The sequence below is a fragment of the Nerophis lumbriciformis genome, linkage group LG26 (genome assembly GCF_033978685.3).
Source record: "Nerophis lumbriciformis linkage group LG26, RoL_Nlum_v2.1, whole genome shotgun sequence".
NCBI classification, from domain to species: Eukaryota; Metazoa; Chordata; class Actinopteri; order Syngnathiformes; family Syngnathidae; genus Nerophis; species Nerophis lumbriciformis.
Genome location: NC_084573.2, coordinates 37,097,000 through 37,115,677, shown reverse-complemented (window position 1 = coordinate 37,115,677; position 18,678 = coordinate 37,097,000). Strand labels below are relative to the sequence as shown.

Genomic DNA, 18,678 nt, shown 5'->3' with positions numbered 1-18,678 from the left:
ATAAAAAACAAAGCAGATATTTTATTTCAAGAAGTATATGTCATATATTACACAGTTTGAACAGTAACACTGTGTTTAAATGTTTAATTGATTCTTTGGTGTACCACGAGTTGGAGAACCACTGCTATAATGCAGTTTTTCTAACTTTTTTCCACCAAGTACCAACATAATGACCAACGTTGAAACACAGCAGCGTAATAGGCCTAAGTATTCATCAATAATCGTCAGTGATACCTTTGTTATTGCTGACTGCAGTCTGATAAAACACAAGGTTGCATCTACAAGCACAGTTGCTTTAATGCACAGGCTTACCTGGGCGGAATCCAAAGGGACCCCGATTTTGACGGGGGAATGCAGTGATTGTTGTTCGTAAGATGTCAACCACAGGTGAATCGCGTAGATGTGCCCGTCGTCAAGAATTATTCTTTTTTTTAAATGGACGGTAGTTTTGCGTTGTTGCTGCTCCGTTGAGTAAAATCAAGATTTTTTCCCCCAACTGTTTTGAGGGTGGGGGGGGCGGGGGGTTGTTGGAGCCCTAAAGCCCTCTGTTTACAAGACCTTAACAAACAAAAAAAAATACTCTTTTTAGAAATATGTTTTAATTTGTGTGAAGGGAAGACAGCTGAGGAGACAAACACTGCAAATATGTACATGTCAAATGTTAACACTATTCCAATTGGGGGGGAAATTCGACACGTTTTTCAAACTAAAACTACAAACTTTGTAGTCTGGAAAGTATTGAGAGTAAATGTGGCTAGCTGGAAAAATAGGACACCAAGTAAGAAAAATAAAGTGACAATGAGCACCGAGCTAGTCTTGCGGCAGGGAATGGAACTCGAGTGGTGCTTTCACCACAGGGAAGTTTTGTAATTAAAGTTGATCTTCAGGAGATACTTCAGGTTGACTTGGGCTACGTCATACACAATGTATCTGTGAGGACTGTTAGGGAAAAGTAGAAATGTCGTGAACAAGCACGTTTACAAAGCAACGATTGTCAGACCTGCCAACATTGAAGACATTACATGTTTTTTAGTGTCATTTCATGTTCACTATGTACTTTGGGCCAAGGGAAAAAAAACAAAAAAAACAGGCCGCGCTTTAAGACATCTCAGCTTTCATTTTGTAGGAGATGAGCGCGTTACAACGTCAAACTCATTGATCAATCACAAATGTCCCGTGAAGTGTAAACAATACCTACCTGTACGCTCTCTGAAGGAGTCGCATACACAGGAAATAATGTCAATATAATATAATAATGTCAATACTTCTATGTTTACATACCGTATTTTCCGCACTATTAGCCGCACCTAAAAACCACAAATTTACTCAAAAGCTGACAGTGCGCCTTATAACCCGGTGCGCTTTATATATGGATTAATATTACGATTCATTTTCATAAAGTTTCGATCTCGCAACTTCGGTAAACAGCCGCCATCTTTTTTCCCGGTAGAACAGGAAGCGCTTCTTCTTCTACGCAAGCAACCGCCAAGGTAAGCACCCGCCCCCATAGAACAGGAAGCGCTTCTTCTTCTACTGTAAGCAACCACCCGCCCGCGTAGAAGAAGAAAAAGCGCGCGGATATCACCGTACGTTTCATTTCCTTTGTGTGTTTACATCTGTAAAGACCACAAAATGGCTCCTACAAAGCGACAGGTATCCGGTTCATGAAAAGACGCAATCTCTCCATCCGCACACGGATTACTATTTCACAGCAACTGATATTCCTGTGAACCGCACTGTGGATACAACGGGAGCACGTACGGTGAATATTCGCACCACAGGGAATGAGAAGTCATCCTTCACTGTGGTTCTAGCTTGCCATGCTAATGGCCAGAAACTTCCACCCATGGTGATATTCAAAAGGAAGACCTTGCCAAAAGAGACCTTTCCAGCCGGCGTCATCATAAAAGCGAACTCGAAGGGATGGATGAAGAAAAGATGAGCGAGTGGTTAAGGTAAGTGTAAGTTTACGCGAAGAGGCCGGGTGGCTTTTTTCACGCAGCTTCGTCCATGTTGATATACGACTCCATGCGCGCCCACATCACGCTGGTTTTTAATATATTATTAAAGTTTGACTGACCTATCTGACTGTTTTTTTGACATTCCTTTAGCGCAGTTAGATGCGGCTTACAACACGGGGCGGCTTATAGGTGGACAAAGTTTTGAAATATGCCGTTCATTGAAGGCGCGGCTTATAACCCAGGGCGCCTTATGGTGCGGAAAATACGGTAATACGACCCCTTTAATGCACCCTATAATCCGGTGCGCCTTTTGTATAAAAATAGACCTGACTAGACCCGCTCGTCGGCAGTGCGCCTTATAATCCGGTGCGCCCTATGGTCCGGAAAATACGGTAAATGTTTTTTTTGTTTTGTTTTTCAGGCAGGTCTGAGTTGTGTGCAAAAGTAGACAGCAAGTGAGCGTAAAAAAGGATACTCGTTGTACAGTAGGCTTGTGTCATCGATGTTGGTGTTGGTTCCTTTTCCCAGAGGCACATGTACGCCGTCCAAAGTGGTAGTAGCGCTCGATTCAGGAGCAGTTCTACCCACACCTGCAAGAAAAGAAAATCAGAGTCAACGTCCATCCATCCATCCATCTTCTTCCGCTTATCCGAGGTCGGGTCGCGGGGGCAGCAGCCTAAGCAGGGAAGCCCAGACTTCCCTCTCCCCAGCCACTTCGTCCAGCTCTTCCTGTGGGACCCCGAGGCGTTCCCAGGCCAGCCGGGAGACATAGTCTTCCCAACGTGTCCTGGGTCTTCCCCGCGGCCTCCTACCAGTCGGACGTGCCCTAAACACCTCCCTAGGGAGGCGTTCGGGTGGCATCCTGACCAGATGCCCGAACCACCTCATCTGGCTCCTCTCCATGTGGAGGAGCAGCGGCTTTACTTTGAGCTCCCCCCGGATGGCAGAGCTTCTCACCCTATCTCTAAGGGAGAGCCCCGCCACCCGGCGGAGGAAACTCATTTCGGCCGCTTGTACCCGTGATCTTGTCCTTTCGGTCATAACCCAAAGCTCATGACCATAGGTGAGGATGGGAACGTAGATCGACCGGTAAATTGAGAGCTTTGCCTTCCGGCTCAGCTCCTTCTTCACCACAACAGATCGATACAGCGTCCGCATTACTGAAGACGCCGCACCGATCCGCCTGTCAATCTCACCATCCACTCTTCCCTCACTCGTGAACAAGACTCCGAGGTACTTGAACTCCTCCACTTGGGGCAAGATCTCTTCCCCAACCCGGAGATGGCACTCCACCCTTTTCCGGGCGAGAACCATGGACTCGGACTTGGAGGTGCTGATTCTCATCCCAGTCGCTTCACACTCAGCTGCGAACCGATCCAGTGAGAGCTGAAGATCCTGGCCAGATGAAGCCATCAGGACCACATCATCTGCAAAAAGCAGAGACCTAATCCTGCAGCCACCAAACCAGATCCCCTCAACGCCTTGACTGCGCCTACAAATTCTGTCCATAAAAGTTATGAACAGAATCGGTGACAAAGGGCAGCCTTGGCGGAGTCCAACCCTCACTGGAAACGTGTCCGACTTACTACCGGCAATGCGGACCAAGCTCTGGCACTGATCATACAGGGAGCGGACCGCCACAATCAGACAGTCCGATACCCCATACTCTCTGAGCACTCCCCACAGGACTTCCCGAGGGACACGGTCGAATGCCTTCTCCAAGTCCACAAAACACATGTAGACTGGTTGGGCAAACTCCCATGCACCCTCAAGGACCCTGCCGAGAGTATAGAGCTGGTCCACAGTTCCACGACCAGGACGAAAACCACACTGTTCCTCCTGAATCCGAGGTTCGACTATCCGGCGTAGCCTCCTCTCCAGTACACCTGAATAGACCTTACCGGGAAGGCTGAGGAGTGTGATCCCACGATAGTTAGAACAGAGTCAACGTGAAGCATGAATTACTGGGAGACAACATGCTCATTTCATACCTTTAACACTATGCTTGCCCTTTGGTAATTTAGTGATATGAGAGGCCTTTTTCAGCTCATGCCTGAAATTGAAAAGGGGAAAAAAAGCACCATCAGCATCAATTAGGACGGACAGAGTTTATTCCGGAATATGTCACTTACATGTTGCCGAGAGCAACTTCAGCCAACAGTAGAAGCCCCACTGGGTTGGACTGTGATGTGTGACAGTAGTTTGCACTCTTGGACACCATGTCGGCAAAGTACAAACCTTTGCCGAACATGTAACCAGTCTATAACAACACAAATAGAGTAATGATACCTCCTGTATTGAATGACATATCTCAGATGATGGAGCAACGGGTACTCACCACAGGCGCTTCTGGAGGGGCAATGCGGAGACCCTGAGACAAGATGCCAGCGTAGTTGGTGGTACGCGAGCCGTGCCACAGCAGCTGGCGATTGTGCAGCTCCTCGAAGGGGCGGAACCGCTGACGCTCTCCCTCGCGACTGATTTTGAAAATCTTGAATGACAGGTTATGCAAAGTATTAGGGCTGCACCGAAAACAAAAAGGAAGTTGGAATTATAGCACAGAAATGTAACATATTATGGGCGGTATCTTGATTAAAAAACAGAGTTTTTAAGTTTTTTTGTACAATCACAAAGGAAAATTAGTTTATCATCATTTTTGGACTTTTTATAATTGGCAATATTGTGAGTTTATTCTCATAATATTATAATTTGCTCTTTAATGTTGTAAAATTTGGACTTTTCCTTGTATACAGTCATCCCTCGTTTATCACTGTTACATACCTGCCAACTTTTGAAATCAGAAAAACCTAGTAGCCAGGGTCCAGGGGCCGCAGGCCCCGGTAGGTCCAGGACAAAGTCCTGGTGGGGGGTTCAGGCTTCGCCCCCCGACGCAAAATGATTATTAGCATTCAGACAGGTTAAAATGTTGCTAAAACCATCACTTTTCTATCAGTCTCAGTGACTTTTCAAAACAAAAATATTATGATTGATTGACATGTTTATTCTGTAAGCTAACTTCAATAGTTTGAAATTATTTTGACAGTTAATGCCAGTTATCCTGTCAACCTTTCACAAGACTTCAATTTGTTCATTGAAAGTATAAACAGTATAAACACTTTTTACAGTAAACAAATGGTAAAACAGTACTAAACAATTCCATTAAAAAAAAAAATTGGTGTCATTATTAACTTTCTGTCCAAGCTTGTATAATCTACTGCCTTGTTCAATTGTAAAAAATATTCTGTGCCTCAAATTCACATTTCTATCACAATTATCATACTGTAAACATGGTAAGCTAACTTCATTAAAATTAATAGTCCTGTCAATAGCATGGAATTACAATTCAAATGTAGTTTTTTTTTGTAAGCCTTTCAAAAGAATTCAAAATATGAAAAATTAATGAAAATGAATTGAAGCCATCAGACACTTGAAAAGTGGCACATCACATCTCTAATGTAATCATTTTAACTTTTCAACAGAAATAGCACTGCAAAAATATTAAGGACATACTTCTGTATTTTGGTAGTTATGCTGTCAACATTTAACAAGATTTCTTCAACTTGGACTTGAAAGCATAAATAGTATAAACACTTTTAACAGTATAACAGTACTAAACAATTCCAATAAATAACATTGGTGTCATTACCTTTTTGTTTGCTCAATTATTGCCTCCGTAAATAAAACTTCGGCATTCATCACATCCAAAGAATCTGTTTGGGCGACGAAAAACGTTGAAAGTTTTCCACTTGTATCGCTAGCAACGGCATTAGACTTGTGTTTTTTTGTCCCAACGTGGTCTTTTACATCGCTAATTCCTCCGTGTCCGATCGAAAAATCTTGTCTGCACAAGGTGCAATTCGCGTAGTTTTCACCCTTTTTGGAACGGATAATTATTCCCGGATAGGCTTTTGAATATTCTTCACGGAATGACTGCAGTTTTCTTTTCGGTTTAAGACTCGTTTGCGATTTTTCTCCGGCTGATTCCATGATCGTTCGCTCGTTTGGAAACAATGGCAACTGGTGCCTCGTGCTTGGCAGCGGTGCTATAAATAGCCTCGCGCATGGCATTCGGAATGGCTCGATAGGAAATTACGGGAAGCAGTGTCGATTGTCATTGTTGTTACGCGATTTCGTGAATAAAACTTAAAAAAAAAATATATTTTTTAAATTAATGAAAAACCGTATTTCTTATCACTGCAACCGTAACCCGGAATAGGGTGATGAAAACCGTACTAATTACGGGAAAACCGGAGTAGTTGGCAGGTATGCTGTTAATTGGTTCCGGACAAAATGATTTCCACGAAATAGGAGATATTAATTATGAATCAAATATTTTCATAGTTCGAGCTTAAAAAACAGTTTACGACCTTCTAAATTCCCTTTTTTTTTTTAACATCATGAGATCTCTGACATGAAATAACATCCTTTAGTCACCTTTACACTCTTTTAATCAAATATATTAATGCTTCCTGATGCTGAGGCTGAGCCAATCAGTGGCCACGATACTGAAAAGCGTGATCGGAATTAGAGATGTCCGATAATATCGGCCGATAAATGCTTTAAAATGTAATATCGGAAATATCGGTACCGTTTTTATTTTTTTAATTAAATCAACATAAAAAACACAAGATACACTTACAATTAGTGCACCAACCCAAAAAACCTCCCTCCCCCATTCACACTCATTCACACAAAAGGGTTGTTTCATTCTGTTATTAATATTGTGGTTCCTACATTATATATCAATATATATCAATACAGTCTGCAAGGGATACAGTCCGTAAGCACACATGATTGTGCGTGCTGCTGCTCCACTAATAGTACTAACCTTTAACACTTAACTTTACTCATTTTCATTCATTACTAGTTTCTATGTGACTGTTTTTATATTGTTTTACTTTCTTTTCTATTCAAGAAAATGTTTTTAATGTATTTATCTTATTTTCCATCCATCCATTTTCTACCGCTTATTCCCTTCGGAGTCGCGGGGGGTGCTGGAGCCTATCTCAGCTACAATCGGGCGGAAGGCGGGGTACACCCTGGACAAGTCGCTACCTCATCACAGGGCCAACACAGATAGACAGACAACATTCACACTCACATTCACACACTAGGGCCAATTTAGTGTTGCCAATCATATTTTATTAATTTTAAAAAAAAGGACCTTACCATCACCATACCTGGTTGTCCAAATTAGGCATAATAATGTGTTAATTCCACGACTGTATATATCGGTATCGGTTGATATCGGTATCGGAAATTAAGAGTTAGACAATATCGGAATATCGTATATCGGCAAAAAAGCCATTATCGGACATCTCTAATCGGAATAGTTTGGTCTCATCTAGTGGCGAATATTACTGCAGTATTGATGTTTTTGAGTTCATGTATCCATTTGAATGCTTAATGCTTGCTAAATATATTTTTTTCCACATACAATAAGTTTATTTCCTTACAATTACCATTTTCTCCTATAATTTTCTGACTTTATTCTAATAAAATTTTTTTGTAAACTTGTCTTCTTTTTTGTGCAATTCATAGTTTCTTGTATTATATAATTTACAAGTTTTTCCTCATACAATTATGTTATTTTTAGTAACTTGTATCTTTTCTACTACAAACCCCGTTTCCATACGAGTTGGGAAATTGTGTTAGATGTAAATATAAACGGAAAACGCAAATCATTTTCAACCCATATTCAGTTGAATATGCTACAAAGACAACATATTTGATGTTCAAACTGATAAACATTTTTTTTTTTTGCAAATAATCATTAACTTTAGAATTTGATGCCAGCAACACGTGACAAAGAAGTTGGGAAAGGTGGCAATAAATACTGATAAAGTTGAGGAATGCTCATCAAACACTTATTTGGAACATCCCACAGGTGTGCAGGCTAATTGGGAACAGGTGGGTGCCATGATTGGGTATAAAAGTAGATTCCATGAAATGCTCAGTCATTCACAAACAAGGATGGGGCGAGGGTCACCACTTTGTCAACAAATGCGTGAGCAAATTGTTGAACAGTTTAAGAAAAACCTTTCTCAAGCAGCTATTGCAAGGAATTGAGGGATTTCACCATCTACGCTCCGTAATGTCATCAAAGGGTTCAGAGAATCTGGAGAAATCACTCCACGTAAGCAGCTAAGCCCGTGACCTTCGATCCCTCAGGCTGTACTGCATCAACAAGCGACATCAGTGTGTAAAGGATATCACCACATGGGCTCAGGAACACTTCAGAAACCCACTGTCAGTAACTACAGTTGGTCGCTACATCTGTAAGTGCAAGTTAAAACTCTCCTATGCAAGGTGAAAACCGTTTGTCAACAACACCCAGAAACGCCGTCGGCTTCGCTGGGCCTGAGCTCATCTAAGATGGACTGATACAAAGTGGAAAAGTGTTCTGTGGTCTGACGAGTCCACATTTCAAATTGTTTTTGGAAACTGTGGACGTCGTGTCCTCCGGACCAAAGAGGAAAAGAACCATCCGGATTGTTATAGGCGCAAAGTGTAAAAGGCAGCATGTGTGATGGTATGGGGGTGCATTAGTGCCCAAGACATGGGTAACTTACACATCTGTGAAGGCGCCATTAATGCTGAAAGGTACATACAGGTTTTGGAGCAACATATGTTGCCATCCAAGCAACGTTACCATGGACGCCCCTGCTTATTTCAGCAAGACAATGCCAAGCCACGTGTTACATCAACGTGGCTTCATAGGAAAAGAGTGCGGCCTGCATGTAGTCCAGACCTGTCTCCCATTGACAATGTGTGGCGCATTATGAAGCCTAAAATAGCACAACGGAGACCCCCGGACTGTTGAACAACTTAAGCTGTATATCAAGCAAGAATGGGAAAGAATTCCACCTGAGAAGCTTCAAAAATGTGTCTCCTCAGTTCCCAAACGTTTAGTTAAAGTTAAAGTTAAAGTACCAATGATTGTCACACACACACTAGGTGTGGCGAAATTATTCTCTGCATTTGACCCATCACCCTTGATCACCCCCTGGGAGGTGAGGGGAGCAGTGGGCAGCAGCGGTGGCTGCGCCCGGGAATCATTTTTTGGTGATTTAACCCCCAATTCCAACCCTTGATGCTGAGTGCCAAGCAGGGAGGTAATGGGTCCCATTTTTATAGTCTTTGGTATGACTCGGCCGGGATTTGAACTCCCAACCTACCGATCTCAGGACGGACACTCTAACCACTAGGCCACTGAGTAGGTTACTGAGTGTTGTTAAAAGGAAAGGCCACGTAACACAGTGGTGAACATGCCCTTTCCCAACTACTTTGGCACTTGTTGCAGCCATGAAATTCTAAGTTAATTATTATTTACAAAAAATAAATAAAGTTTCTGAGTTTGAACATCAAATATGTTGTCTTTGTAGTGCATTCAATTGAATATGGGTTGAAAAGGATTTGCAAATCATTGTATTCCGTTTATATTTACATCTAACACAATTTCCCAACTCATATGGAAACGGGGTTTGTATAATTTTCTGACTTTATTCTAATAAAATTTTTTGTAAACTTGTCTTCTTTTTTGTGAAATTCATAGTTTCTTGTATTATATAACTTACAGCTTTTTCCTCATACAATTATGTTCTTTTTAGTAACTTGTATCTTTTCTACTAAAATCACAACTTTTTTCCTCAGTTTGATTCAAGTTAAGACTTTATTTTAATAAAATGACTAGTTTTCTTGAAGTATTGTAACTTTTTTCTTGTAACTAAGACTACATTTCATACCAAGGCTATATTAACATAACATTACTTTGCGCTAAAGTAAGGTGACGAGGTCTGATTGAACCATTTTCACCAAAGGGAAACTTACATCTTCTATTTCCAGTGTATAGGTGTTGTGCGTGGCAGCGTGGGTATTCTTCACATATTGCATAATGATCTCCGCCTCCTCTGTGGACTTGTCCACAACCTGGTACATACAAAAGTTTATTAACACACAACATCTGAAAATGAAGCCAAAGTGATGGCGTGGTCCTGACCTCCATCTTAGTTTTGAGTTTCTCATAATTGATGTCGATTGGATCGCTCTCATCGTCCTGCGCGCCTCCTCTTAGCAGACTGTAGGCCACTTCAATGTCCAACAGGTTGTCCAGCATCTGAACTTTAGCCTGGACAGAGATGAATGTTAATATTTATCATCCACATGTACCTTTAAATCCTGCACGGGGTTCATAAATCAAAACATGAAGACACTGGACAATCCTGTGTCCATACTTGAATGAATTCCAGGTTGTTGAGCAGTGGGGGTTTCTTCATGCCAAAGTCGTGAGGTATCAGGGTGTAGAAGCGATTGGAGAGATCCAAGATCTGGGCTTCGGATGCATGATCTGATACAGCCTAACAAAGAAAGTGGATTATTATCTTAAACAGCTTGAGAGTTGGTTTTAACATAAGAAATCATACAATTTCGAGGTCAACTGACCTGCTGAACGTCAGTGAGGAGAGCATAGGCGCTCTGAATTTGCCTTTTACTCAGTTTTCCCAGAGGCATCTTCTGGAGGTCAATCTGGACGCGGGACACAGAATAGAGCTTCACAAATGCGCACAAAGAAGCAGTAAGAGCTACCGTATTTTCCGCACTATTAGCCGCACCTAAAAACCACAAATTTACTCAAAAGCTGACAGTGCGGCTTATAACCCGGTGCGCTTTATATATGGATTAATATTAAGATTCATTTTCATAAAGTTTCGGTCTCGCAACTACGGTAAACAGCCGCCATCTTTTTTCCCCGTAGAAGAGGAAGTGCTTCTTCTTCTACGCAAGCAACCGCCAAGGTAAGCACCCGCCCCCATAGAACAGGAAGCGCTTCTTCTTCTACTGTAAGCAACCACCCGCCCGCATAGAAGAAGAAGAAGCGCGCGGATATTACGTTTCATTTCCTTTGTGTGTTTACATCTGTAAAGACCACAAAATGGCTCCTACTAAGCGACAGGTTTCCGGTTCATGAAAAGACGCAATCTCTCCATCCGCACACGGACTACTATTTCACAGCAACTGCCTAAAGACTTTCAAGAAAAGCTGGCTACTTTCCGTGCATATTGTAAAAACAAGATAGCTGAAAAAAAGATCCGGCCAGAGAACATTATCAACATGGACGAGGTTCCACTGACTTTTGATATTCCTGTGAACCGCACTGTGGATACAACGGGAGCACGTACGGTGAATATTCGCACCGCAGGGAATGAGAAGTCATCCTTCACTGTGGTTCTAGCTTGCCATGCTAATGGCCAGAAACTTCCACCCATGGTGATATTCAAAAGGAAGACCTTGCCAAAAGAGACCTTTCCAGCCGGCGTCATCATAAAAGCTAACTCGAAGGGATGGATGAAGAAAAGATGAGCGAGTGGTTAAGGTAAGTTTACGCGAAGAGGCCGGGTGGCTTTTTTCACGCAGCTCCGTCCATGTTGATATACGACTCCATGCGCGCCCACATCACGCTGGTTTTTAATATATTATTAAAGTTTGACTGACCTATCTGACTGTTTTTTTGACATTCCTTTAGCGCAGTTAGATGCGGCTTATAACACGGGGCGGCTTATAGGTGGACAAAGTTTTGAAATATGCCGTTCATTGAAGGCGCGGCTTATAACCCAGGGCGGCTTATGGTGCGGAAAATACGGTAAATTGTTATGAGACTGTAGGGTTGTCATGATACCAGGATGTTAGTAGTCGATACTGATACCAGTGAATTTCAAAGATTTTCAATGCCTATCCCAGGGGTCGGCAACCCGCGGCTCCGGAGCCGCATGCGGCTCTTTGATCACTCTGATGCGGCTCAGCTGCATACTTGCCAACCCTCCCGATTTTTCCGGGAGTAACCCGGATTTCAGTGCCCCTCCCGAAAATCTCCCGGGGCAACCATTCTCCGTCTCAAGTCTCAAGTTGTATGTGACTTCTGCATACACACGTAACTGACTGCAAGGCATACTTGGCCAACAGCCATGCAGGTTACGCTGAGGGTGGTGATATAAACAACTTTAACACTGTTACAAATATGCGCCACACAGTGAACCCACACCAAACACGAACGACAAACACATTTCGGGAGAACATCCGCACCGTGACAAAACATAAACACAACAGAACAAATACCCAGAATCCCTTGTAGCCCAAACTCTTCCGGGCTACAATACACCCCCCTCCCCGCTACCACCAAACCCCGCCCCTCACAACCCCGCCCACCAACATCGCACACGCCTCACAGATGAGAGTTTACAATCCTGTGTGAAGATAAAGGTGACATCATACAGGAGACGGTGTGCGCTGCGGTTCCAGAGCAGAAATCACATTGACCAAGTACCGTATTTTCCGCACTATAAGGCGCACCTAAAAACCACAAATTTTCTCAAAAGCTGACAGTGCGCCTTATAACCCGGTGCGCTTTATATATGGATAAATATTAAGATAAATTTTCATAAAGTTTCGGTCTCGCAACTTCGGTAAACAGCCGCCATCTTTTTTCCCGGTAGAACAGGAAGCGCTTCTTCTTCTACGCAAGCAACCGCCAAGGTAAGCACCCGCCCCCATAGAACAGGAAGCGCTTCTTCTTCTACTGTAAGCAACCACCCGCCCGCGTAGAAGAAGAAAAAGCGCGCGGATATCACCGTACGTTTCATTTCCTTTGTGTGTTTACATCTGTAAAGACCACAAAATGGCTCCTACTAAGCGACAGGTATCCGGTTCATGAAAAGACGCAATCTCTCCATCCGCACACGGATTACTATTTCACAGCAACTGATATTCCTGTGAACCGCACTGTGGATACAACGGGAGCACGTACGGTGAATATTCGCACCACAGGGAATGAGAAGTCATCCTTCACTGTGGTTCTAGCTTGCCATGCAAATGGCCATAAACTTCCACCCATGGTGATATTCAAAAGGAAGACCTTGCCAAAAGAGACCTTTCCAGCCGGCGTCATCATAAAAGCTAACTCGAAGGGATGGATGAAGAAAAGATGAGCGAGTGGTTAAGGTAAGTTTAAGTTTACGCGAAGAGGCCGGGTGGCTTTTTTCACGCAGCTCTGTCCATGTTGATATACGTATGTTTGTGATTGCACATTTGCGTACATTTTGGGAGTGAACAGAGTTGTTAGAACGCTGGTTTTTAATATATTATTAAAGTTTGACTGACCTATCTGACTGTTTTTTTGACATTCCTTTAGCGCAGTTAGATGCGGCTTACAACACGGGGCGGCTTATAGGTGGACAAAGTTTTGAAATATGCCGTTCATTGAAGGCGCGGCTTATAACCCAGGGCGCCTTATGGTGCGGAAAATACGGTATGATAAATATTTAAATATCCTATAATTTTGCATATATTCAAATTTTTTAATTGTTCAGTGAAATAGACATTTTATTATTCAGTGGATAATTTAAGTTTGGCGTTTTGTTTTTTCATTACGACAAGGAGGACTTAAATAGACATTAAGTATTTTACTAAACCTTCAACCCGACGTCTTTTTCGAAGTTAAAAACGTTTTGTTGCATGCAGAAATTTTATTTCATTTTCTCTGCAGTCGTTCATTGATTTCATAAATGTAACCCATAATAGTTTGTTTATACATAGCACAAAGCCAAAAAAAACTTTACATGCAGTTAAATTTCAAAAGAGTTTTGTGGCCCCCATTGTTTTCTTTAATTTGTGAAACGGGTCAAAATGGCTCTTTGAGTGGTAAAGGTTGCCGACCCCTGGCCTATGCAATACCACAATAAATATAACTAACAGAACCCATGCACTTTTAAATTCATTAATTTGAACTGTCAAGTATTTAAAATCACTGTGCTTCAACATCTTTTTGTACAAAATTCTAATTGCAGTAGCAGCTGCCAAGGGTTATCTGTACTTAAACTTATGACTTTTCAAATCTTTTACATTTAGTAATACACCACATTTTACTTCAAATGTGCTTTCTGTATGTATTTTTAAACTGCATTTGTTTGGTTTCCTTTGCTATTTTTTTCATAATCGCTATTTTATACACTCATATTACCGTATTTTTCGGACTATAAGTCGCAGTTTTTTTCAGTTTGGCCGGGGGTGCGACTTATACTAAGGAGCGACTTATGTGTGAAATTATTAACACATTACCGTAAAATATCAAATAATATTATTTATCTCATTCATGTAAGAGACTAGACGTATAAGATTTCATGGGATTTAGCGATTAGGAGTGACAGATTGTTTGGTAAACGTATAGCATGTTCTATATGTTATAGTTATTTGAATGACCCTTACCATAATATGTTACGTTAACATACCAGTTGCTTATTTATGCCTCATATAACGTACACTTATTCAGCCTGTTGTTCACTATTCTTTATTTATTTTAAATTGCCTTTCAAATGTCTATTCTTGCTGTTGGCTTTTATCAAATACATTCCCCCAAAAATGTGACTTACCGTATTTTCCGCACTATAAGGCGCACCTAAAAACCACAAATTTTCTCAAAAGCTGACAGTGCGCCTTATAACCCGGTGCGCTTTATATATGGATTAATATTACGATTCATTTTCATAAAGTTTCGATCTCGCAACTACGGTAAACAGCCGCCATCTTTTTTCCCGGTAGAACAGGAAGCGCTTCTTCTTCTACGCAAGCAACCGCCAAGGTAAGCACCCGCCCCCATAGAACAGGAAGCGCTTCTTCTTCTACTGTAAGCAACCACCCGCCCGCGTAGAAGAAGAAAAAGCGCGCGGATATTACCGTACGTTTCATTTCCTTTGTGTGTTTACATCTGTAAAGACCACAAAATGGCTCCTACTAAGCGACAAGGATCCGGTTCATGAAAAGACGCAATCTCTCCATCCGCACACAGATTACTATTTCACAGCAACTGATATTCCTGTGAACCGCACTGTGGATACAACGGGAGCACGTACGGTGAATATTCGCACCACAGGGAATGAGAAGTCATCCTTCACTGTGGTTCTAGCTTGCCATGCTAATGGCCAGAAACTTCCACCCATGGTGATATTCAAAAGGAAGACCTTGCCAAAAGAGACCTTTCCAGCCGGCGTCATCATAAAAGCTAACTCGAAGGGATGGATGAAGAAAAGATGAGCGAGTGGTTAAGGTAAGTTTAAGTTTACGCGAAGAGGCCGGGTGGCTTTCTTCAAGCAGCTCCGTCCATGTTGATATACGATTCCATGCGCGCCCACATCACGCTGGTTTTAATATATTATTAAAGTTTGACTGACCTATTTGACTGTTTTTTTGACATTCCTTTAGCGCAGTTAGATGCGGCTTACAACACGGGGCGGCTTATAGGTGGACAAAGTTTTGAAATATGCCGTTCATTGAAGGCGCGGCTTATAACCCAGGGCGGCTTATGGTGCGGAAAATACGGTAATGAAAAACCGTATTTTTTATCACTGCAACCGTAACCCGGAATAGGTTGATGAAAACCGTACTAATTACGGGAAAACCGGAGTAGTTGGCAGGTATGCAAAAATAGTTGCCAATATGTAAGAAAAGTTAGTTTGGCTTTTTGACTTTACATGTTATTGACTTGGTATCGAAGTATCAATACTTTTGACAACCCTATAAGACTGCAGTCCATAAAGTGAAGCCCTAAATGTGCAAGTACCTCAAACTCAACCATGGCCTTCTTCATGCTCTCCACATCAAAGATCATTTTGATGAGATCCTGGAGAGGTTTGTCCAGTTTGGACTTGGTGCCAGCGGTGGCCGTCAGCCTCTTCACAGCTTCTTCGTCCTGCTCAGAAAGAGCGAGTCCAGTCACACCATGCAAAGATATCAGCTTCCAATGTGTCCATACCTGTCCATAGTCAATCTCCAGCGGGTAGAACTTATTAGGGCATTTGGTGAAGTCAGTGCAGCCCCATTCGTTGCCGGTCTTTTCTCTGTATACGGACTGGAAGTTGCTCTGGGCAGAGTGCTTGTCTGCAAATTTATCCAGCTTGTTGCCGCCGATGGTGGTGCCCACTCTGCCCCAGGAGCGGAACACCCAGTACCTGCACATCCATGATAAATGTGGAAGCCATTCGTTGCATTGACTACGCCATGGCTTGCAAGGAAACCAACGCACCTGTTCTGTACGTCGTCTTCAAGCAGCTGCAGTTTGTAGTAAGAGTTGGTTCCCCGGACGATGTCCACGAGACCCAGTGTGGCGCTGTACATTTTCCCATTCTGTTCCAGCACGTGAGCGCTGTTCTCCAGACCTAACCAATCCATGTGCTCAATAAGTCAAGTTCAGCGAGGAGATAAATCACTGTGCTATTTCAGCTAACCGCTCAATGTGAATACCTGAGTCTGGATCCACAGCAGCACCACCTTTGACTGTCAGTTTCAGCTTCTTGGCTTTGCTACCACCTGCAAGAGTGACCATGCATTTTAATACAACACTACAGACCACTACAATGTATCACACCAGGCATCCTTCAATACTTAGTGCTACTGTATATTAGAGATGCGCGGTTTGCGGACACAACCGCGGAGTCCGCGGATCATCCGCGGGTCGGGCGGTTGAAATAAAAAAAATTAGATTTTATCCGCGGGTCGGGTCGGGCGGTTGAAATTTAAAAAAATTAGATTTTAAATAGATTCAGGCGGGTGGCAGTTAAACCAATTCGGAAATATATACCGTATTTTCCGCACTATTAGCCGCACCTAAAAACCACAAATTTACTCAAAAGCTGACAGTGCGGCTTATAACCCGGTGCGCTTTATATATGGATTAATATTAAGATTCATTTTCATAAAGTTTCGGTCTCGCAACTACGGTAAACAGCCGCCATCTTTTTTCCCCGTAGGAGAGGAAGTGCTTCTTCTTCTACGCAAGCAACCGCCAAGGTAAGCACCCGCCCCCATAGAACAGGAAGCGCTTCTTCTTCTACTGTAAGCAACCACCCGCCCCCATAGAAGAAGAAAAGAAGCGCGCGGATATTACGTTTCATTTCCTTTGTGTGTTTACATCTGTAAAGACCACAAAATGGCTCCTACTAAGCGACAGGTTTCCGGTTCATGAAAAGACGCAATCTCTCCATCCGCACACGGACTACTATTTCACAGCAACTGCCTAAAGACTTTCAAGAAAAGCTGGCTACTTTCCGTGCATATTGTAAAAACAAGATAGCTGAAAAAAAGATCCGGCCAGAGAACATTATCAACATGGACGAGGTTCCACTGACTTTTGATATTCCTGTGAACCGCACTGTGGATACAACGGGAGCACGTACGGTGAATATTCGCACCACAGGGAATGAGAAGTCATCCTTCACTGTGGTTCTAGCTTGCCATGCTAATGGCCAGAAACTTCCACCCATGGTGATATTCAAAAGGAAGACCTTGCCAAAAGAGACCTTTCCAGCCGGCGTCATCATAAAAGCTAACTCGAAGGGATGGATGGATGAAGAAAAGATGAGCGAGTGGTTAAGGTAAGTTTACGCGAAGAGGCCGGGTGGCTTTTTTCACGCAGCTCCGTCCATGTTGATATACGACTCCATGCGCGCCCACATCACGCTGGTTTTTAATATATTATTAAAGTTTGACTGACCTATCTGACTGTTTTTTTGACATTCCTTTAGCGCAGTTAGATGCGGCTTATAACCCGGGGCGGCTTATGGTGCGGAAAATACGGTATATTCAATTTAATGGACTGCAAAGAAAAGATACTTAACTTTCCAACTGGGAAATTTTAAATTTTTTGCAAATATTAGCTCATTTGGAATTTAATGCCTGCAACATGTTTCAAAAAAGCTGGCACAAGTGGCAAAAAAGACTGAAAAAGTTGAGGAATGCTCATGAAACACTTATTTGGAACATCCCACAGATGAACAGGCTAATTGGGAACAGGTGGGTGCCATGATTGGGTATGAAAGCAGCTTCCATGAAATGCTCAGTCATTCACAAACAAGGATGGGGCGAGGGTCACTACTGTTTTTAAGAACAACATTTCTCAACGAGCTATTGCAAGGAATTTAGGGATTTCACCATCTACGGTCCGTAATATCATCAAAAAGTTCAGAGAATCTGTCGAAATCACTGCTCGTAAGCGATGATATTACGGACCTACGATCCCTCAGGCGGTACTGCATCAAAAAGCGACATCAGTGTGTAAAGGATATCACCACATGGGCTCAGGAACACATCAGAAAACCACTGTCAGTAACTAGTTTGTTGCTACATCTGTAAGTGCAAGGTAAAACTATTCTATACAAAGCAAAAGCCATTTATCAACAACACCCAGAAACGCTGCTGGCTTTGCTGGGCTCAAGCTCATCTAAGATGGACTGATGCAAAGTGGAAAAGTGTTCGACGAGTCCACATTTCAAATTGTTTTTGGAAACTGTGGGCGTCGTGTCCTCCAGATCAAAGAGGAAAAAAAACCTCAGGATTGTTATAGGCGCAAAGTTGAAAAAAACAGCATGTGTGTTGGTATGGGGGTGTATTAGTGCCCAAGACATGGGTAACTTACACATCTGTGAAGGCACCATTAATGCTGAAAGGTACATACAGGTTTTGGAACAACATATGTTGCCATCCAAGCAACATATGCTTATTTCAGCAAGACAATGCCAAGTCACGTGTTACAACAGTGTGGCTTCATAGTAAAAGAGTGCGGGTACCAGACTGGCCTGCCTGTAGTCCAGACCTGTCTCCCATTGAAAATGTGTGGCGCATTATGAAGCCTAAAATACCACAACGGAGACCTCGGACTGTTGAACAACTTAAG

General features: G+C 42.6%; 1 protein-coding gene across 1 annotated transcript in view; it reads right to left on the bottom strand.

Annotated features, from left to right (window-relative positions):
* Window positions 1-582: 582 nt before the first annotated feature.
* The window catches only part of parp1 (poly (ADP-ribose) polymerase 1), a 40,672-nt gene continuing 22,576 nt past the window's right edge, over window positions 583-18,678 (bottom strand). The window contains exons 11-23 of the mRNA XM_061986940.2: window positions 16,251-16,316; window positions 16,033-16,165; window positions 15,763-15,958; window positions 15,571-15,699; window positions 10,404-10,487; window positions 10,196-10,318; window positions 9,961-10,089; window positions 9,792-9,890; window positions 4,300-4,452; window positions 4,094-4,221; window positions 3,953-4,014; window positions 2,437-2,551; window positions 583-930 (exon numbers count right to left, since the gene is read on the bottom strand). Coding sequence (XP_061842924.1) covers window positions 849-930; window positions 2,437-2,551; window positions 3,953-4,014; window positions 4,094-4,221; window positions 4,300-4,452; window positions 9,792-9,890; window positions 9,961-10,089; window positions 10,196-10,318; window positions 10,404-10,487; window positions 15,571-15,699; window positions 15,763-15,958; window positions 16,033-16,165; window positions 16,251-16,316 — 1,499 coding nt within the window. The 3' untranslated portion in view covers window positions 583-848. The remainder of the gene's footprint in view (window positions 931-2,436; window positions 2,552-3,952; window positions 4,015-4,093; window positions 4,222-4,299; window positions 4,453-9,791; window positions 9,891-9,960; window positions 10,090-10,195; window positions 10,319-10,403; window positions 10,488-15,570; window positions 15,700-15,762; window positions 15,959-16,032; window positions 16,166-16,250; window positions 16,317-18,678) is intronic.